At 43.6% G+C, this 22,259-nt stretch overlaps 1 protein-coding gene across 3 annotated transcripts in view; it reads left to right on the plus strand.

Moving 5' to 3' along the window:
• The first annotated feature begins 367 nt into the window (after positions 1-367).
• Positions 368-22,259, plus strand: part of LOC101605680 (histone H2A.V) — a 39,826-nt gene continuing 17,934 nt past the window's right edge. For all 3 annotated transcript variants that reach the window (XM_004652918.3, XM_045135629.1, XM_045135628.1), the window contains exons 1-2: positions 368-426; positions 16,741-16,818. In XM_004652918.3, the coding sequence (XP_004652975.1) occupies positions 424-426; positions 16,741-16,818 (81 nt within the window). In that variant the 5' untranslated portion in view covers positions 368-423. The remainder of the gene's footprint in view (positions 427-16,740; positions 16,819-22,259) is intronic.

The raw sequence follows: 22,259 nt of genomic DNA on the forward strand, positions 1-22,259 counted from the left end.
GTCGCTCCAGACGTCCCGCCTTCGTCGCTCGCGGGCAATGTTTTCATTGGCTTTTGTCGGCTCTCATTGGTCGGTTCTCCTGTCCATTAGACTCGGCGCGTGGAGAAAGGCGGAGAGCTTGACAGTGTACAGGCTGCAGGCTCCGCCTCCGCGTGCCGTGCGCAAAGCCAAACAGCCGTTAGGGAAGTGCCCCCCGGGGGCGGAGTTATTATTAGAAGGAGGCGGGCAATTGGTCAGCCGCCGGGGTTCAAACGAGCAAGGTGAGCACCCATTGGTCGCGGCGCTACGAGGCGGGCCCTGGGTATTGTCCGGCTCCGGCGGAGGCTCCGGCGGAGGCGGCTGCGGCGGCGGCGGCGGCGGCGGTGGTGGTGGTCGGGGCTGCGGCAGTGGCGGGTGGCAGTCGGAGCTCCGGCGGCCGAGACCATGGTGAGTACCGGCGGGCAGGCCAGATGGACGGGGCCGGTGAGCGCCGCTGCCTGCGGAGTGCGGAGCTGTCGCGTCGTCCTCCTCAGGGCGGGGGTGACCGACCTCCCAGCCCTACTGGAGGTTTGCCTGTGGGCGACACCAGGCGCGAACGCTGTCCCAGGGCCCAGGGCCTGTGCAAAAGCAGGAGAATGCGCCCAGTGCCCGGTGGCCGAGTGTGGTTTGTGAAGGACACAGGAAGCCATAATAGGCCTCAGCATCAATAGGCCTAAGTTTCTGCTTCCCAGCAAGGTCAGTTTCCTGATAAGGGAATGGACTGTCTGCACCATGCCTTCCTGTGGTCATAGATAAGTTTGCTTAAAATAAGTTTGCTTAAAGTTCCTCAGATACATATAGCCAATCACAATAAAGGTTACCTAATCTGCTTGAAATTCCCCTAGCCCCCTGCCCACAAGCTTTGCCCACCAGTATCATAAGCCTATCAGAAAAATACATGTGCAGTTACTGTTAAATCAACCAGTCATGTAACCATTCCCCTATTTCTCCCTACTTCTTTGTTCAAATCCCTATAAAAACCCTGGCCCCCTGTTGCTCAGGGCTCTTGTATGGATCCACTGTGCTGGTGAAGTCAAGAGTCTAAGCTTAAGCGGAAATAAAGCTCCTTGCTTTTGCATGCTTGGTTCTCCTTGGTGGTTACTGGGGGGGGGGGGGGGGCGGCCACTGGCCATAGCAGTTTGGGAGAACTGAGAGTGAGTGGGTCTCTGCATGGGATGCCTCTGGGGAACTTAGAAATCTGTATGACTGGTTATGTAATCTCCCGGTCAGAACAGGGCTTGCATGCTTTGAGCTGGGTGATTGTGAAGGACTCAGGAACCAGAGGGATGCCATGACAGGCTTCAGAGTCATCAGTAGGCCTAAGTTTCTGTTTCCCGGCAAGGTCTAAGTTTTTGTGGAAAAAAACCACAAACTGCCTATGCCATACATTCCTGTGGTCATAGATAAGTTTGCTTAAAGTTCCTCAAATACACATAGCCAATCACAATAAAGGTTACCTAATCTGCCTGGAATTCCCCTAGCCTTTACCCACCAACTTTTCCCACCAGTATCCTAAGGCCAATCAGAAGAGTACAAGTGCATTTACTGTTTAAATCAACCACTCATGTAACTGCCCCCTACTTCTTTGTTCAAATCCCTATAAAAACTCCAGTCTCCCACTACTCGGGGCTCTTGCACAGATCCACTGTCTGGTGAAGTCAAGAGTCTGAGCTTAAGCCCAAAATAAGCTCTTTGCTTTTGCATGCATGTTTGGTTCTCCTTGGTGGTCACTGAGGGCACCAAGAACTGGTCATAACATTTGGGGGCTCGTCTGGGATCCCCTCAGAGACGTCCTGAGGACCACCATGTGGAGCTCAAGTCTATGGCTGGTAAATGTGTTTTAGTGTTTTGTCTTTCCTGAAAACCTGTCCTTCGTCCTTCTTTCATCAGAAAATTGTGGTTGGGTGAACACGCTCCTGGAGGCCACTCTGTACAGCAGGTCCTGGGTCCCCAGGCCCGCCTGAGGGGGATTTCATCCCCCAGGTAGATTTGCAGAGGTAACTCAGTTGCTCCCACAGAACTGTGAAAAGCTGCTGTCTCAGTTTTGGTTTTGTAGTTGCTGGCCAGGTGAACTTTTTTGCTGTCTCTTTTTCCTTTTCTTTGTGGGAATTACTATTTCTGTGATTAGATGGATGGGACAGATGCAGACTACCCTGCTTTCCTTACTGATGGACCACTTTCAGGAAGTTAAAGTTAGGGCTCATATCCTTAGTGTAGAAATAAAGAAAGGTAAACTTACCACTCTTTGCAGGAGCGAATGGCCCACCTTCAATGTGGGCTGGCCGCTTGAGGGCACCTTCCACTTACCAATCATAGCGTGAGTCCAGGTAAACATCTTTCAAGGACCTCCTGGCCAGCCAGACCAAATCCCCTATATTCTGGTTTGGCGTGACCTGGTAGAAGACCCTCCCTCTTGGGTTAAACGTTTTCTTCCCCCTCCACAAGGGACCACCACTATTTAGGCAGTTAAGAAGAAGAATAAATCAGATGACTCCTCTTCCCCCGCCATTCCTCTATATCCTGTACTCCTGAATTCACAGGAAGAATTGATTTCCCTCCTCCTTCCTTATGAACCCATCTCCACCCAACAGGCCACATCCTCAAGACCCTCCACCAGAGGCCCAGCCTCCACCCATACAAAACCCTCCCCATACTCATAGTAGGACCTCCCGGAATCAAGCCCCGGACCTGGAGGCCACAGTATTCCTCCTCTGGGTTATGGGGCCCCCAGACCAAGATGGTTATCAGCCACATCACTACTGGCCATTTGCCACTAGTGATCTTTATAATCAGAAAGTGCAAACTCCTAAATTTTCCAAGAAACTGCAGGGACTTACTGAGCTTTTGTATTCTATTATTTTCACCCACCTACCAACTTGGGATGATTGTCAACAATTGCTACAGATTCTCTTTACTACAGAGGAAAGAGAGTCCAGACTGAAGCCCGAAAATTGGTTCCGGGCGCTGATGAGAATCCCACCAATAATCAGGCTATCATTGATACCTTCTTCCCATTGACTAGACCAGACTGGGATTTCAACATGGCAGCAGGTAAGGAGAGACTCCAGGTGTACCGCCAGACTCTAATGGGGGGGTTCTCAGGGCCACCAATAGGCGTCCCACTAATTTGGCTAAGGTTAGTGATGTGCAGCAAGGTAAAGCTGAGACTCCTGCCGCTTTTCTGGAAAGACTCATGGAGGCATATCGTACATACACTCCTATATACCCAGAGCTTCCAGAAAATAAGACAGCAGTTATCCTCAGTTTTGTTAACCAGGCAGTCCCAGACATTAGGAGGAAAATTCAAAAATTGGCCAGACTAGCAGATAAGAGTTTACAAGAGTTAATGGTACTGGCAGAACAAGTGTATGATAACAGAGAGAGAGAGAGAGTGCCGAGAAACGCCAAGCCCAAGCCATTGCCTCAGCAAATGAAAAAAGTACCTGCAATTTGGCCAAGATTCTCCCGGCAGCCACCACAGAGTCCCCTGATACCCAACGCTAGCAATACAAGAAACTTTCAGGAGAGCAAGGTAAGAGGGGACCTCCACGAGAAAGGCCCAAACTTCAATGTGACCAATGTGCCTACTATAAAGAGATGGATGGGACATTGGGTAAAAGAATGCCCTAAAAGCCCTCCTCAGAAAACCAGCCACTTGGAGCAAATGCTTGTCCTAGAATTAGAAGGACTTGATGACTGAGGGAGATGGGATTCGGACCCCCCTCCCCAAATCCAGGGTAACCTTAAGAGTGGAGGAGACACCTATTGACTTTTTAGTACATACTGGGGCACAACATTCAGTGCTAATAAGCCCCAAGGGAAACTATCAGATAAAGTCTTGGGTGCAAGGGGCCACTGCTATGAACCAGTATTCATGGACTACCTGAAGAACAGTGGACCTCAGCACAGGCCGGGTATCCCACTCCTTCATGGTCATACCTGAATGCCCCTACCCTTTACGGGGGAGAGACTTATTATTATTAACCAAAATAGGAGCTCAAATTTCTTTTGTCTCAGATGGGCCTCATCTTACCAATAGAAATCGGCACCTGGTGCAAATTTTAACTATGCAACCAGAAGATGAATATAGACTCCACCAACAAGGTCCCATGATGGACATTGCTGAATGGTTTAAAAAGTTCCCTGAGCTCTGGACAGAAACAGGAGGGATGGGAATGGCCTCCCATCGCCCGCCCATTTGGGTGGAATTAAAGCCCAGAGCAACTTCCATCAGGGTGAGACAATACCCCATGTCAAGAGAAGCCCATATGGGAATAACCCCCCATATTAGGTGACTCCAAGACCTCAGGGTGCTTGTCCCCTGCCACTCTGTGTGGAATACTGTGCAAGGGGCCACTGCTTTAACTGGTAAAGAAACTACATACTGGGGATTATAGGCCAGTCCAGGACCTAAGGGAAGAAAACAAATGGGTGATGGATATCCACCCAACTATACCAAACCCCTACACACTCTTGAGCTCCTTGACCCCTCCAGAATATGGTATACTGTTTTAGACTTAAAAGATGCCTTCTTTAGTCTGCTACTGGTAGCACAAAGCCAGCCACTATTTGCCATTGAATGGCATGACTCAGAATAAGGGTTTAATGGACAAATTAACCTAGATGTGGCTACCCAAGGATTCAAAAACTCGCCTACCCTATTTGATGAGGCTCTCCATGAAGATCTGGGTGAGTACCTACAACTGCACCCACATTTGACTTTGTTGTAATATGTTGGTGACATTTTAATAGCAGCAGATACAGCGCAGGCTTGCCAAGCATGTACAGAGGATCTGTGAACAATCTTGGGAGACTTGTGATATTGTGCTTCTGTCAAAAAGGCCCAAATTTGTTTAAGAGAAGTAACATATCTGGGATATATTCTTAAGGATGGACAGAGATGGTCATCTCAGGCCAGGAAAGAGACTGTATTAATTATACCAACTCCCACTGCTCACAGAGTGATACGTGAGTTTTTGGGATCTGTTGGGGTTTGCTGCTTATGGATTCCTGGATTAGCTGAGAAAGTCAGGCCCCTATATGTTTTGACTAAAGAGGGAGATCCCTTCCAATGGTCCCAGACTCAAGACCAAGCACTTAAGGAGATAAAGCAAGCCTCATTGACTGCCCCTGCATTGGCGCTGCCTGACATTAAAAAGGCCTTCTGCCTTTATGTGGATGAAAGAAATGGAATAGCTAAAGGAGTTTTGACTCAGATATTGGGACCTTGGAATCAACTGGTTGCTTACTTATCAAAAAAAACTGGATCCTATAGCAGCAGGATGGCCATCATGTCTAAGGATAATAGCAGCAACAGCGCAGCTGGTAAAGGATGCCAGTAAATTCACATTAGGGCAGGAACTGCAGTTGGTCACTCCCCACACTGTAGAGGGACCGATGGATGAATAATGCCCACATAACCCATTATGAAAGCTTGCTTTTAAATCTGCCGCAGATACAGTTCTCTCCCAGCACAGCCTTGAACCCCACCACCTTGTTGCTGGACCCAGATCTAGAGAGACCCCTCCATGATTGCATCAAGACCCTGAGTTGGGTTTACAGCATCAGAGACCTGACTGACCAGCCTCTGCCAGACGCTGAAGTTACTTGGTATACTGATGGCAGCAGCTTCATGAAAACTCAACAAAGGTATGCAGGGGCCGCTGTGGTGACTGAAACAGAAACTGGGCAGCAGCATTACTTACCTAAAGGGACTTCTGCACAATGGGTGGAACTTGTTGCTCTGACAGAGGCTTTGCAATTGAGCAAAGGCAGGAAGCTGAATGAGTATACAGATAGCCGTTATGCCTTTGTGACAGCCCATGTACCTGGGGCTATTTATCAAGAGAGAGCCTCCTCACAGCAGAATGAAAAACGATAAAAAACAAAGAGCAAATTCTGGACTTGTTGGCTGCCTTATGGTTGCCCTCTAAACTGGCCATTATGCATTGCCCTGTACACCAAAGAAATGATACTCCAGTGGCCAGGGGAAATATGAGGGCAGATGAGGTCGCTAAGAGGGCTGCCCTAGATACTAAACTGGTATTGACTCTACTCCCAGACCTCCAACTTTACCTGACACTCTGGGATATTCAAAGGAGGACAGCAAACAGATTAATAAATTGCCTTTAACACAAGAGGGCAATGGGGGTTGGATCAAAAGTGGGGACGATAAGTTGATCCTTCCCACACACCTGGCTCAGCAACTTCTCCAACATTTGCATCGGTCTACACATCTGGGCACAAAGAGGACCAAAGAACTGATAAGACACAGTCACCGAAAAATACTCAATTTAAGATCTCAAATTGAAGAAATTGCCAATAAATGTCTTAAGTTGTAAAATGACTAATGCAAACAATCATCCTAAAGCAGATGGGACATGCTTGCGAGGTTCCAAGCCCAAAGCACATTGGGAATTGGACTTTTCTGAGGTAGAACCTGGTATATATGGGTACAGATGTCTTTTAGTTTTTGTAGACACTTTTTCAGGATGGACAGAGACTTTCCCCACCAAGCATGAAACAGCTCAAGTGGTAACTAAGAAAATCCTAGAGGACATCCTTCCCAGGTACGGAATGCCTGCTCTTTTGAGCTCAGACAGTAGATCAGCCTTTATCTCTCAGGTAACACGGAAAGTTGTTAAAATTTTGGGGGCTAATTGGAAATTACATTGTGCATATAGACCCCAACGCTCAGGACAGGTAGAGAATGAATAGGACTCTAAAGGAGACCCTCACTAAATTAATCGTGGAAACCAGCGGGGACTGGGTATTTCTCCTCACTTTACCCTCTACAGGGTGCGAAATACACCTTACATGATAGGCCTAACACCCTATGAAATAATGTTTGGGAGACCACCCCCAATTCTGCCTGACTTAAAAGCAGAGTTGATTGCTGAATTTGATAATCAACAATTGCATGAACCTCTTCAATCTCTTGCTAGAACTCATAAAGAGGTATGGCCAAGGCTGAAGGCCATATATGAGACTGGACCTCCCCAACTGACTCATGGTTATAATCCAGAAGACTGGTTGTTTGTTCGCCGCCATCATTGCAAGACACTGGAACCCTGTTGGAAAGGACCCTACATCATCATCCTGACCACACCTACCACTGTGAAGGTGGACAGAATTGCCACTTGGATTCATCACAACCATGTCCTACCGGCAGATCCACTGGCTGAACCTGAGGACCACTAGCCACAGTGGAAGGTCAAGCAGGATCAAAAATCCCCTCTGAAACTCAAGCTTATATACTCTTGGCGCTTGTATTATTCACCACTTGTGCCTATTGTGGCCCCCTTTCACCCCTTAATCCCCAACAACCAGTCAACCATACTTGGGTAATAATAGATGTTTCCACAGGTGACATATTGATTCAGAAACCTAAGACAGCACCTGTTAATACCTGGTTTCCAGATCTACAACTTGATTTGTCAGAACTGCTCCCTGCAAAGAGTCACTGGTCACTTAGACATACCTATTTCTATGTGTGCCCTGGTAGACCGCAGGCAGGTCAGACAGATAAGGCTTGGAGGAAACAGTGTGGAGGGGCAAATGAGCTCTTCTTCTGGTCCTGGTCTTGTGTGAGTACTGGGGACCTCTATTGGATTGCCCCTGTTAAGACTTATCCAAATAGGATGTAATGACCCTCCAGATGTTAAGGTTATATAGGCAGAAGATACCGTGTATGCTCTGGGGCAAGTTCAAATACCTGTAACCCTATCCAGATCCGCTTTACAGAGAGAGGGAAATGGGATTCTACTTGGGAGGCCGGAAAAACTTGGGACCTAAGTACCCATCCCAGTGGCTCCAGCAGCCTATTCACTATTAGATTACTTAGTAGACCCCTCAAACCATCTCAATCCCTAGACCCCAATAATACTGACAAGGCTATCTCAGACCCCCTCTCCAAGTACTAGCACCCCTCAATCCTTCCCCAGAAGGACTCAAGCGAACCCTTCCCCCTTACACCCTGGAGCCAGAGCCACTGCTGAACATGAACCGGCAGACAACACTTATTGATAGTCTATCCCACACTTTCAAGTTCTTAATGCCTCTAGGCCAGAACTAAGGCAGTCCTGTTGATTATGTCATGATGCAAGGCCCCCATTCTATGAAGGAATAGCAGTCTTTGATTCATATAACATGTCATCAGATATAAACAAATGTAGATGTCAACAGCCAGGAACTGTAAGGCTCACCCTCCAACAGGCATCAGGACAAGGACTATGCATTAGTGGTACCAACCCTAATTCAGTCCCCTCTCCCTTGTGTAATCAGACCATTTTTATCAATACTTCTTCCTCCTGTCTCATTCTCTCCTAAGACTCCTGGTGGGCTTGCAGTACAGGAATCACCCCCTTTGTTAGTGCATCTGTGTTAACTAATGCTAAAGATTTCTGTGTCCAGGTATGGCTAGTCCCCAAGGTAACCTATCACTCAGTTGAAGAAATGAACCCACGACTGGGTACGGATCCAATTAGGATAAAAAGAGAACCTATTACTGTCCTAACTGTTAGCTTACTGATAGGTTTGTGTGTTGTAGGCGCAGGAACATGAATAACCTCCTTAATAACCCAAAAAAGTAGTACGCTGGCCTTAAAGCAGCTATAGACTTGGACATTCAGGAATTAGAAAAATCGATCTCTCACCTGCAGGAATTACCCACTTCTCTAGTGGAGGTAATCCTTCAAAATAGAAAGGGTTCGAAAAGAAAAAAAAAAAATAGAAAGGGTTTAGATTTGCTCTTTCTTCAACAAGGAAGGCTCTGTGCAGCCTTGGGAGAGGAGTGCTGCTTCTATGCTGACCACTCTGGAGTTGTTAAAGAATCACTAGGCAAAGTTCATGAAGGATTGTTAAAAAGAAAAAAGGAACAAGAGGATTCTCAAGGATGGTTTGAGTCATGGTTCAGCCATTCCCCATGGTTAACAACTCTGTTGTCTGCTTTAGCAGGGCCATTACTTTTATTTTTGTTGCTGATCACAATAGGACCTTGCATTATTAATAGATTAGTTGCTTTTGTTAGGGAACACGATATAGTGCAGTTTATGGTTTTAAGATCACAGTATATACCATTAGACTCCACTCACTAACCTAACCAGGATCCAAGATTGGCTTCTCATAGTACAAAGAGGGGGGAATGAAGGACTCAGGAACCAGAGGGACGCCATGACAGGCTTCAGAGTCATCAGTAGGCCTAAGTTTCTGTTTCCCGGCAAGGTCTAAGTTTTTGTTTTCTTGTATGGGTTTTAACAGTTAGTGGAAAAACCACAAACTGCCTATGCCATACATTCCTGTGGTCATAGAAAAGTTTGCTTAAAGTTCCTCAAATACACATAGCCAATCACAGTAAAGGTTACCTAATGTGCCTAGAATTCCCCTACCCTCTGCCCACCAACTTTGCCCACCAGTATCCTAAGGCCAATCAGAAGAGTGCAAATACAGTTACTGTTTAAATCAACCACTCATGTAACTGCCCCCTACTTTTCTGTTCAAATCCCTATAAAAACCCTACTTTCCCATTATTTGGGGCTCTTGCACAGACCCACTGTGCAGGTAAAGTCAAGAGTCTGCGCTTAAGCACAAAATAAAGCTCTTTGCCTTTGCATGCGTGTTTGGTTCTCCTTGGGGCGCCGAGAACTGGGCATAACAATTGCATAGGAGCATGTGTTCTTTCTGCAGGACTTCCTCCTGGCCCTGCGAAGTTTCCTCATTTTGAAATTCGGATTGACTTAAGAAAAGTAATAGCTTTAGTGGGGCATGTTGGCGCACACCTTTAATCCCAGCACTTGGGAGGCAGAGGTAGGAGGATTGCCATGAGTTTGAGGCCACCCTGAGACTCCATAGTGAATTCCAGGTCAGCCTGGGCTACAGTGAGACCCTACCTTGAAAAAAAAAATAAGAAAGAAAAATAATGGCTTTCAAAAGAATTGAAGCGAATGATACTTCAACCCCATTCTCAATTTAAGAGATAAGCGCTTGGAATAAACGAAAAGCCACGTGTTGCATCAAGATTGTGTCAGTGGACTGATGCTTTTCAGAGTTATATTTATGTTGTTATTCCTCCTTTAAGCATCCTGTCACAAGACAAGTAACTTCAGCCGGTGCTACATGCTTAAAAGCCAAAGTTAACCCCAGTCTGTCATTTCATTTACCACTGATAACTGATAATTAGCCTTGTGCTTGATGATGTGCGTTATTTTCAGCAGATTGTAGAGGATATAAATTTTTTGTTATTGTAAAATTTTCAAGGTTAAAACTAGGTAGATCATATGGATACTTCAATTCAGACTATAATTCATAGCTACTATTTTGCAGTGTCTTACAGTAAAATACTTTCACAAGCATCCAAGGTTGCATGTAACTTGTAAATTAATTTGCTCAAGCTGATGATTTCCAAGACCTTGCTACTTTTTAAGCTATTTCTCAAATCCCAAAAATATGTTTTGGATCTCCATTTACCAAAACATTAGCTAAAAATACATAGGCATTAAAGTAAGAATAAAATACAGGACATGGGGCTGGAGAGATGGCTCAACAGTTAAAGCATTTGCCTGCAAAGCATGAGGACTGGGTTCTGTTCCCGAGTACTCAAGTAAAGTCAGATGCACGAAGTGGAGCATTCATTGGAGTTCTTTTGCAGTGGCTGGAGGCTCTGGTATGCCCATTCTTTCAGTCTGTCTCTCTTCTATCTCCCTCTGCTTGCAAGTAAATAAATAAATGTGTAGAATCTAGTTCCCAAGTTTAATACACTCCATAATGTGCATTCTTCTCTCTATATATAAATTACTCTAACCAATAGCTTAGCCCAGTCTAATGCTAACACAATTTTTAACATAAAAGGGTCTGTGTTGTTTATATTTCCCAGTCATCAACTATATTAAGCGTGTAAAATTGGAAAGATGTGTATATATGTTATGTGTGTGCATATGGATTGGGGTGATTTGGGAAAGGGTATATCCATTTGTTTTTGTTTGTAAGGCTTTATTAAAAAAAACTGTAGACAACTTCCATAATTATAGACAAGAAAAAATGGTAATTCCTTCCCTCCCCCGACTTTCCCCTGTAAAACGCCACTCTCCATCATACCCCTTTCCTGTCTCAAGTCTCACTTTTATTTTGATGTCATCATCATCTTTTCCTCCTATTATGATGGTCCTGTGTAGATATCCAGGCCATTTTGTGTCTGGAGGAGCACGTTGTAAGGAGTCCTATCCTTCCTTTGGCTCGTACATCTTTCTACCACTTCTTTTGCAATGGACCCTGAGCCTTGGAAGGTGTGACAGACATTGCAGTGCTGAGCACTCCTCTGTCAGTTTTTCTCAGCACCATGATGCTTTCTGAGTCATCCCAAGGATACTGCAATCAGAAAAGAGAAGGTTCTCTAACTAAGAGTGAGAATAACATTAATATATGGGTATGAATATTAAGAGAAGTGTTTACTGGGCAGTTTGTTGAGCATAGTATATACAGTTAGCCAGGTACCAGCAGACTTTATATCCCTAGAGCTCACGATTACCCCATTGTAGGTTTTCAGTATGAGAGATGTATCCTACCCATGGAGCAGGCCTCCAGTCAGATTAGAGGGCAGTTGGTTATATGAACATATCAAACGTGCCACTATTGTACCCATTGGCTCATTTGGCCTGGCTAGCCAAATTTAAGGTTTGCAGTGTCCACTGTTGAGTATCTCCACTGGTGATTTTCTCCCATTGACTGCATGCAGCATAGCTTTTTGTCAGCTGGTCTACATGGAGGAGGTTTTCAGCTCAGCTCCAGCAGAATTTCTCAGTGACCTTGCAGCCCAAGTATGTGGAGTCTTCAGCAATAGGGTCTTACCATCTATTCCTGGTGGGAAATCAAGGGCCTCAGCAAGGGACTATAATATTTTGGAGGTATCAGGGACCTCCCTGGCCAACAACTCACTGGAAAGTATCCTATCCCTGGCACTGAAAATTTTCTAGTAACAATCTATGGCTCCTGAGTGTTCCATTGTCCACGAAAGTAGGTTTCCATATGATTTAGTTATATCCTGTTAGATTTTGATTAGCCCTTCCTCCACCTTTTCTTTACTCAATCTCTTCCCCTGACCTACTTAGGCCTTTTCACCTCCATTAATACATTCTTTTACTTACATATATACAATACCATCCTGTTAAGTCCACCCTCCCTCCCTTTCTATTTCCTTTACATCCTTTTTCTAGCTTACTGAAAAGAAAAGACTTAGACATCCTAAGTCTACACATGACCTGCACATGTGTACCCTTATATATACAAATATATCCACACACACAAAACTGATCTTATGACTACTTCCTTAGAGAAGACAGGAAATATGTCATATTTAAAACAAGATAAAAAGTTGGGGGGCTGGAGAAGTAGCTTAGTGGTTAAGGTGCTTGGCTGTGAAGCCTAAGGGCTCAGGTTTAATTCCCCAGGACCCATGAAAGCCAGATGTACAAGATGGTGCATGTTTCAATAACTGGCTCTTGTGTTTTAATCTAGGCACACAGAGGCAATAAAGGTAATTTGAGATTCATGCACCACTTGCATGGTTTTTACTAGGCTAAAGATGAAAAGGTTTCTTTGAGGAATATATGAGAATCATTTATTGATCTGATCTCAGAAATCAAAGAAACATGCAATATCTTTTTTTTTTTTTTTTTTTTAAGGTAGGTTCTCATTCTAGCTGAGGCTGACCTGGAATTCACTATGTAGTCTCAGGGTGGCCTCAAATTCATGGCCATCCTCCTACCTCTGCCTCCCAAGTGCTGGAATCAAAGGCGTGTGCCATAATACCTGGCTTTTTTTTTTTTTTTTAATGCAAGAGAGAGAATTGGTAAACCAGGGCATCTAGCCACTAATCAAATTCCAGACTTGCGTACCACCTTGTGTGCATGTGCAACCTTACATGCTTGTGTTATCTTGTGTATCTGGCTTACATGGGACCTGGAGAGTTGAAATGGGTCCTTAGGCTTTGCAGGCAAATGCCTTAACTGCTAAGCCATCTCTGCAGCCCCTCATTTTCTTTTAAATAGACATATAATTAGAATTGGGAAGCTGGGCGTGGTGGCACACTCCTTTAATCCCAGCACTCGGGAGGCAGTGGTGGAGGATTGCTGTGAGTCCAAGGCCACCAAGACTCCATAGTAAATTCCATGTCAGCCTGGAATAGAGTGAACCCCTGCCTCGGAAAAAAAAAAAAAAGAATTGGGAGGGAGAGTTGGAGGTAAGGTGTCACTTTAGCCCATGTTGATCTGGAACTCACTCTTTAGTCCCAGGCTGGCCTCAAACTCATGGTGATCCTCCCACCACTGCCTCCTGAGTGCTGGGATCAAAGGTATACACCTTGCTCTGCTTACAGGGTTCATTTTAGCTTTTAAAGATTTTTTTAAAATTTTTATTAACATTTTCCATGATTATAAAATATATCCCATGGTAATTCCCTCCCTCCCCACCCCCACACTTTCAAGATTTTTTTTTTAAGGAAAGCTTTATTGAGTGGATGTACTATTTCAAAGCTTACATTCTAGGTTTTTTTTGGTGGGGGGAGATTTTCAAGGTAGGTCTCACTCTAGCCCAGGCTGACCTGGAATTCATTGTATAGTCTCAGGGTAGCCTCGAACTAATAGTGATCCTCCTACCTCGGCCTCCAGAGTACTGGGATTAGAGACATGCACCACCATACAGCCTACTTTTTGTTTTTGAGATAAGGTTTTACTAGTCTAGGATGGCCTGGAACACATTCTGGCTCAAGCTGGACATAATTCACAGCAATTCTCCTTCCTCAGCCCATTGAAAGCTGAGATCATAGATGTGCACTACTCACCCGGCTTTGGCTTCTCTTTAAAATAGTTTTTTTATTATTTGTGAGAGAGAAAGAGGCAAATAGAGGGCTGGAAAGATGGCTTAGCAGTTAAGGCACTTGCCTGTGAAGCCAGTGGACCCAGGTTCAATTCCCCAGTACCCACATAAGCCAGATACACATGGTGGTGCATGTGTCTGGAGTTCGTTTGCAATGGCTAGAGGCCCTACACACCCGTTCTCTCTCCCTCCCTCCCTCCCTCCCTCCCTCCCTCCCTCCCTCCCTCCCTCCCTCCCTCTCTCTCTCCCTCTCTATCTCTCTCTCTCTCTCAAGTAAACAATTTTTTTTAAATTTTTAAGAAGAAAAAAATCATTTTTTTAAAGATTTCTCTAGCCCACATCTTCAAACCCTTATTTTTCCTGGAAACCAATTCCAAACGCCTCAGATCTGCTGATCACATTTAGTCATAGCAACAACCCTACTTCTGATACCAGTTTTCTTGTTGCCGTGAATACTTGACAGAAAAAGTTAAAATGAGGAAAATTCATTTTGACTCATGGTTTCAGAGGATTTAGTTCAGAGTCTTTGGCCCAATGCTCTTGGTTTTAAGTGTTATGGTGACAGGACCTTGTGATAGCCATATGGTAAAGGAAAACTATTGATTTGATGGCTGACCAGGAAACAGAATGGGATAGGAAGTTGCCAAGGACATTTTATTCCCCAGGTCTTGGCCCTATCTCCCACAATCCCCACTAGCTCTGCCCTGCCTTCTAAATTTCTGGAACTTCCCAAACATGTGCCACCATCTAGGGACCAACCATTCAAATCACAAGCCTATAGGGAATATAGCATAGTCGAGCCATAGCATTTGGATTGATTTTTCTTTATTGTTGTTGTTGTAATTTTTTTTTTTATGAGAGAGAGAATTGGTGTGCCAGGGTCTCCAGTCATTGCAGTTGAACTCCAGAGTCATGCAGTACCTTGTGTACATGCACAACCTTGCATGTTTGTGTCACCTTCTATGTCTCACTTATGTGGAACTTGGAGAGTCAAACATAGGTCCTTATGCTTCACAGGCAAGCACCTTAATCACTAAGCCATCTCTCCAGCCCAGTTTTTCTTTTTTCTTTTTTTTTTTTCAGCCCAGTTTTTCTTTTTGATCTATTGTGAATAATGCCACTATGAACATGGGTGCACAAATATTTTATTTGACTCCTTCCCCTCAATTCTTTTTTTCTAAGTAGGGTCTCTTTCTAGCCCAGGCTGACCTGGAATTCACTATGTAGTCTCAGGGTGGCCTTGAACTCACAGCAATTCTCCCTTTCCCTCCCCAGTTCTGGGATTAAAGGCATGTACTACCATGCCTAGCCATTTTTATTATTATTATTGTTTATTAAAGACAGACAGAAAGAGAGGGAGAGAGAATGGGCACACCAGGACCTCAAGCCATTGCAAACAAATTCCAGATGCATGTACCACCTTGTGCATCCTGCTAATGTGGGATTTGGAGAATTGAACCTGGATCCTTGGGCTTCACAAGCAAGTGCCCTAACCACTAAGCCATCTCTCCAGCCCCATTTTTAAAAATTTAAATATTTTTATTTACTTATTTGCAAGTAGAGAGAGAGAGAGAAGAGAGACAGAGAATGGTGCTCCAGAAACCTCAATTTTTTTTTATTTATTTATTTTGGTTTTTCAAAGTTGGGTCTCACTCTAGCCGAGACTAACCTGGAATTCACTCTGTATTCTCATGGTGACCTCAAACTCATGGCAATCCTCCTACCTTTGCCTCCTGAGAGCTGGGTTTAAAGGTGTGCACCACCATGCCTGGCTAAAGTTGTTTTTTGGTTTTTTTTTTTGGTTGTTTGTTTTTTCTGTTTTGAGAGAGAGAGAGGGAGAGAATGGGTGTGCCAGGGCCAACAGCCACTGCAAATGAACTCCAGATGTACACGCCACCTTGTGCATCTGGTTTATGAGGGTCCTGGGAAATCGAACTGAGGTCCTTTAGCTTCACAGGCAAATGTCCTAATGCTAAGCCATCTCTCCAGCCCCAGTTTTTAAAATTTAAATATTTTTATTTATTTGCAAGTACAGAGAGATATAGACAGAATGGGTGTCCCAGGGCCTCCAGCAACTGCAAACAAACTTCAGGTGCATATATCACTGTGCATATATCACTGTGCATATGACTTCATGTGGGTACTGGTAAATTGAATCAGGCTCATCAGACTTGACAGCAAACACCCTAACTGCTGAGCCATCTCTCCATTCCCAATTATTAGTTTTTTTTCTGTGAAAATAATGCTGTGTTCACAATTTTGAAAATTAAATATTTCTGACACATGTAAAAGTTACTTGCTGCCTGGAGAGATGGCTTAGTGGTTAAGTGCTTGCCTGAGTAGCCTAAGGACCCTGGTTCAAGGCTCGATTCCCCAGGACCCATGTAAGCCAGGTGAACAAGGTTGTGCATGCATCTGGAGTTCATTTTCAGTGGCTAGAGGCCCTGGTGCACCCGTTCTCTATCTGCCTCTTTCTCTCTGTCTGTTGCTCTCAAATAAATAAATAAAAATTAATAAAATAAAAAAGTTTATTTTTTTATAAAATGCTAATAAAAATTTTAAAAAAGGAAAAAAAAAACAATAAAAAAGGATACAGCCTTAAAAAAAAAGTTACTTGCTCTAAGATTAATCAGTCATAAAATTGAGTATATGTTCAATGTGTAGAAATCGAACATTTGATGTCCTTTTTACATGTTAATAGAAGGTAATATATATATTTACATGTTAATAAAAAGTGACATACATATTTACAAATGAGGCAGATCACTCATATCTCTTTACCTAAAGTGAAACTTGAAACTTTATTTTGTGATTTTTTTTCTTGGTTTGAGTTAACATTTTCAACTCTTCATTTAGGCTGGAGGCAAAGCTGGAAAGGATAGTGGGAAGGCCAAAGCTAAGGCAGTGTCTCGCTCACAGAGAGCTGGCCTACAGGTAATGAATGGATGAGTCCATGCTGTCACGAGTCTGTATTTCAGTTATTTTTTCTTTGCAATTCATTGTCTGTGTGTTTCGTCAGTTACAAAAATATCCTTTTAGTACTATAGGCCTTTAATATGAGATTAATTGGTAAAAACTCAAATTAGCCAGGTATGGTGGCACATACCTTTTAACTAGCATTTGAGGGACAAAAGTAGGAGGATCACATGAGTTCAAGGCCACCCTGCACCTACATAGTGAATTCTAGGTCAGTGTGGGCTAAGAGTAAAACCCTGCCTCAAAAAAACAAAAGCAAGTGGTGGCACATGCCTTTAATCCCAGCACTCGGGAGGCAGAGGTAGGAGGACTGCCGTGAGTTCTAGGCCACCCTGAGACTCCATAGTGAATTCCAGGTCAGCCTGGGCTAGAGTGAGACCCTCCCTCGAAAAACCAAAAAAAAAAAAAAAAAAAAAAAGCAAGCCTGGCATGGTAGCACATGCCTCTAATCCCAGCATTTGGGAGGTAGAGGTAAGAGGATCACTGTGAGTTCAGGGCCACCCTGAGAGTACATAGTCAAATTCTAGGTCAGCCTGGGCTAGAAGAGTGAGATCCTGCCTTGAAAACCCAAAAGAAAACAAAAACAAACAAACAAACAAAAAACCCTGTGTTCCTTATTCTTACAAACTAAAAATGAGTATTTTTCCTTTTTATTATTATTACTTATTTTGAGAGAGCGAGAAAGAGGCAGAGAGAGAGAGAAAATGGGTGTACCAGGGCCTTCAGCTGCTATGAACAAACTCCAGATGTGTGTGCCCCCTTGTGCACATGTACAACATTGTGCATTTGCATCACTATGTGTCTGGCTGTGTGGGACCGGGAGATTCAAACTTATGTTCTTAGGCTTTGTAGGTAAGCACCTTAGCCACTAAGCCATCTCTCCAGCACTGGGGTGGGGTCCATTAGTGGACTATTCTCTGAATATTTCCCTAATGGCCTTCATTATAGACTGAATTCCAAACCCCTATTTTCAGATTTCATATATATATGAATAGTTACAATATAATTTTTTTTCCTTTTGGTTTTTCAAGGTAGGGTCTTGCTCTAGCCTAAACTGGCCTGGAATTACTTTCAGGCTGTCCTTGAACTCACAGCAATTCTCCTACCTCAGCCTCCCAAGTGCTGGGATTAAAGACATGTGCCACCACTCCTGACCATGGACACTTTTTTTTTAAATAGAATCCAGAACCTTTAGCATGCTAGAGAAGTACTCTACCATTTAGCTACATCCCTAAGGTAAGAAACAATGGGAAAAGGAAAATCTGAAGGCAAAATAAGAGGTTTTTGCTTATTGTTTTTTGAGACACAGGGTTTTCCTTATGTAGCTCAGGTTAGCCTCCTGAATGCTAGAATTACAGGTGTGTACCACCATACCCAGTTAAATTTTGGTTTTCTTTTCTAATGGCAGTACTAGTGGTTTCAGCAGGTGGATGACATAAGCCACATAACCCTGAAGGGAGAAGAATGAAAACTTAAATTTAATACTTTATTATTTGAGAGATAATGGGCATGCCAGGCCTCTAGCTGCTGCGAACAGACTCCAGATGCACATGCCATCTTGTGCATCTGGCTTTATGTGAGTAATAGGGGAATCAAACCCAGGTCCTTAGGCTTTGCAGACAAGCACCTTAACCACTGAGACATCTCTCTAGCCCCTAAAATTTTAAATTTAAAGCACACATTATATACTTAACAGCACTGCTCAAATTGTCAGAATTTATCAGAAGCACATGTCATGTGATAAAAGCTCAGTGGAGCTTTTTTGCATTGGTTTAAGAAATAAAATAACAGGGAGGGAATTACCATGGGATTTTTTTTATAATCATGGAAAATGCTAATAAAAATTAAAAAAATTTCAGGCTGGAGAGATGGCTTAGCGGTTAAGCGCTTGCCTGTGAAGCCTAAGGACCCCGGTTCGAGGCTCGGTTCCCCAGGTCCCATGTTAGCCAGATGCACAAGGGGTCGCACGCGTCTGGAGTTCGTTTGCAGAGGCTGGAAGCCCTGGCGCGCCCATTCTCTCTCTCTCTCCCTCTAACTGTCTTTCTGTGTCTGTCGCTCTCAAATAAATAAATAAAATTAAAAAAAAATTTAAAAATTAAAATAAAAAATAACAAATACTTTATTTAGAATAGGTTAGAAGGAATACAAACAATGCATGTAGCTTGGCTGTTACTACAGGCCTATAGTCTCAGCTGCTCAAGAGGCTGAGGCAGGGCTGGAGAGATGGCTTAACGGTTAAGCGCTTGCCTGTGAAGCCTAAGGACCCCGGTTCGAGGCTCGGTTCCCCAGGTCCCACATTAGCCAGATGCACAAGGGGGCGCACGCGTCTGGAGTTCGTTTGCAGAGGCTGGAAGCCCTGGCGCGCCCTTCTCTCTCTCTCTCCCTCTATCTGTCTTTCTCTCTGTGTCTGTCGCTCTCAAATAAAATAAATAAAAATTAAAAAAAAAAAAAAGAGGCTGAGGCAAGAGGATCTCATGTTCAAGGCCAACGTGGGCAATTTAGCAAGACCCTATCTCAAAATAAATACCATAAAGAGCCTGCATCTGATGGAAATCTATAACTATAATCTCAGCAGCCCAAAGGCACAGGCAGGAATGTTCCTGCAAGTCTGTGGCTGGCTTAGGCCTTCTTTGGTCACAAAAGACTAAGCAGAAATAAAGAGAACTGAAGATATACCTCAGTGGTAGAGCACTTACCTGTCATGTGTTAGGCCCTAGGCACCACAAAATATAAGTAAATATAAATATAAAATATAAAAATATAAGTAAAAATAATTGCAAAAGATAAGAAAAATGGTGTAGAGTTGGAACAGAGCAAAAAGAAAGATTCTCTTAAGGCTTAGAATTTAAGAGATGCAGGAGTTTGTAGTGTGGGCATAGCTATGAGGTAAAATTTAAGGGGAGTGCTGGGCATGGTGCCGTACAGCTTTAATCACAGCACTTGCGAGGCAGAGGTAGGATTGCCTTGAGTTTGAGGCTACTATTTAGTGAATTTCATGTCAGCCTGAGCTAGAGTGAAACCCTACCTCGAAAACCAAACAACAAAAATAACAGTTTAAGGGGAGCAATTTTGAAGTTCACTAAACTATCCATGTAAAAAATATCCAGAAGTTAGAAACATTAGTCTAGTATTCTAAAAGTAATAATAGAAGTTTGAGATCATTTATGTAAGATTGATCATTCTTGCTGCAGGTGAGTTTCCTAACCTAAGGGAATGAGAAAGAAACAGAAGGAAATAGATGGACCTTTCAGAAGCCCTATTTTATTTATTTATTATTTGACACAGAGAGAGAATGGGCATGTCTGGGCCCACTGCAAATAACTCCACATGCATGTACCACTGTGTGCATCAGGCTTTACGTGGGTAGTGGGGAATAGAACCCGGTCCTTAGGCCTTGTAGGCAAGTGCATTAACTACTGAGCCATCTCTCCAGCCCCAGAAGCACTGTTTTTATTTGTTCTTATCTTTTTGGAAGAGTATGCTGGCTTGTTTATTTGGAGATAGGGTCTCAATTTGTAGTCAGATTGGCCTTGAACTCAATACTCAAACTCCCCAGTATGGATTACAGGCAATTGCCATCATGCCTGGCAACATGTCTTTTAAATCTGAGTAACAAAAGATTGAAGAGATCTCCAAAGTCCCAAATAAAGAAGTATACTTTAGACTACATGCTGTATTTTTGTTTCCTCTGCTCAAAAGTTTTCTGTCTATTCCAACTCAGGTTGCCCTGAAACTTCCTAGGTAGACAGACCATGCTGGCCTTAAACTTGTGATCCTCTTGCCTACATCTTTCCAGTGTTGGGATTATGGTGTTTGCAAGTAAGTTGTTTCTTAATTTACAGTTACCTCCTATAGCAGCCAGGTATACTTGATCTTATACATATTGATTAAAAACAAGAAGTAAAGCCAGGCATGGTGGCTCAAGCCTTTAATCCCAGCACGTGAGAGGCAATAGTAGGAGAATCTCCACAAGTTCAAGACCACCCTGAGACTACATGCTGAATTCTAGATCAGCTTGATCTAGAGTGAAACCCTACCTCAAAAAACAAACATAAAAAATAAGATCTAAATCCCAGCATTTGGCAGGCTGAGAAGATCATTGTGAATTTGAGGTCAGCCTGGGCTAGAGTGAGACCCTGTTTCAAAAAAAAAAAAAAAAAAAGCCAACCCAGGCATAGTGAGTGGTGTAGGCCTTTGATCCAAGCACTTGGGAGGCAGAGGTAGGAGGATCACCAAGAGTTGGAGGCCAGCCTGAGACTACATAGTGAATTCCAGGGCAGCCTGGGCTAGAGTGCAGCCTGGGCTAGAGTGAGACCCTACCTCAAAAAACATCTCCCTATGAGGCTAGGGAGATGGCTTAGTGGATAAAGCACATCCACTGTCCAGAACCCATGTAAATGCTGGGTGGACTTGGAGTGTGCCTGTAATCCCAGCACACTGAGGAGGAGAAGGAGAGATCCCCAGGGCTAGCTGTACTGACAAAGCTCCGAGTTCAAGTGAAAGACCCTGCCTTGCTCAGCAAAAGTGGAGAGCCATCATAGACCTGAGATGATCAACCTCTGTCCTCCACACACACTCTGTACCCACATGCATATACATCATCACTGCACACACACACACAAAAGGAAGTAAAGATAGGCAGATGACAGATAGATAGATGTATGGATGGATAGATGGGTGGATAAATGATAGATAAAAAGTAACTAGCAGATAAAATTAAAGTTTCAAGTAGTCAGGCTTTGTGGCCTGTGTTTACAATCTCAGCATTGGGAGGCTGAGTCAGGAAGATTGTCAATATCATATTTCAGATATGTGGTCTCTTGAAACTGAGGGAAGATAGTTAGGATCAGAGGGTAGTGGAAATTCACAGTTACATGTGGCAATTATGTAAAGGAATTAGCTAGATAAAAATGCAATCACTGGGGCTGGAGAGATGGCTTAGGTGTTAAGTGCTTGCCTGTGAAGCCAAAGGACCCTGGTTTGAGGCTCGATTCCCTGGGACCTACATTAGCCAGATATACAAGGGGGAGCATGTGTCTGGAGTTCACTTGCACTGGCTGGAGGCCCTGGTGTACCCATTCTCTCTCTCTGCCTCTTGTTCTCAAATAAATAAATAAAAATAAACAAAATAAGAATTTTTTAAAATGCAATCATTGGGCCATGCTAAATTTGTAATTGGCAGTATGACTTAAGTCCCATTTGCTATTAAAGATGTAATTAGCAAGACATACACATATGTTCTAGAAACCTTAATTGCTAAATAATTTTGACTTCTAATATGTGTGACCAAGTTCCTATTTTTTTTTTAGTCATTATTTCATGCTTTATTTGTCTTGTAACACCTTAAGTTACCTCAGCATTAAGTCAACACTCTGCAATGCTTCCCAACAAGACATCTC

This window comes from Jaculus jaculus, chromosome 16 (genome assembly GCF_020740685.1).
Source record: "Jaculus jaculus isolate mJacJac1 chromosome 16, mJacJac1.mat.Y.cur, whole genome shotgun sequence".
Classification (NCBI taxonomy): domain Eukaryota; kingdom Metazoa; phylum Chordata; class Mammalia; order Rodentia; family Dipodidae; genus Jaculus; species Jaculus jaculus.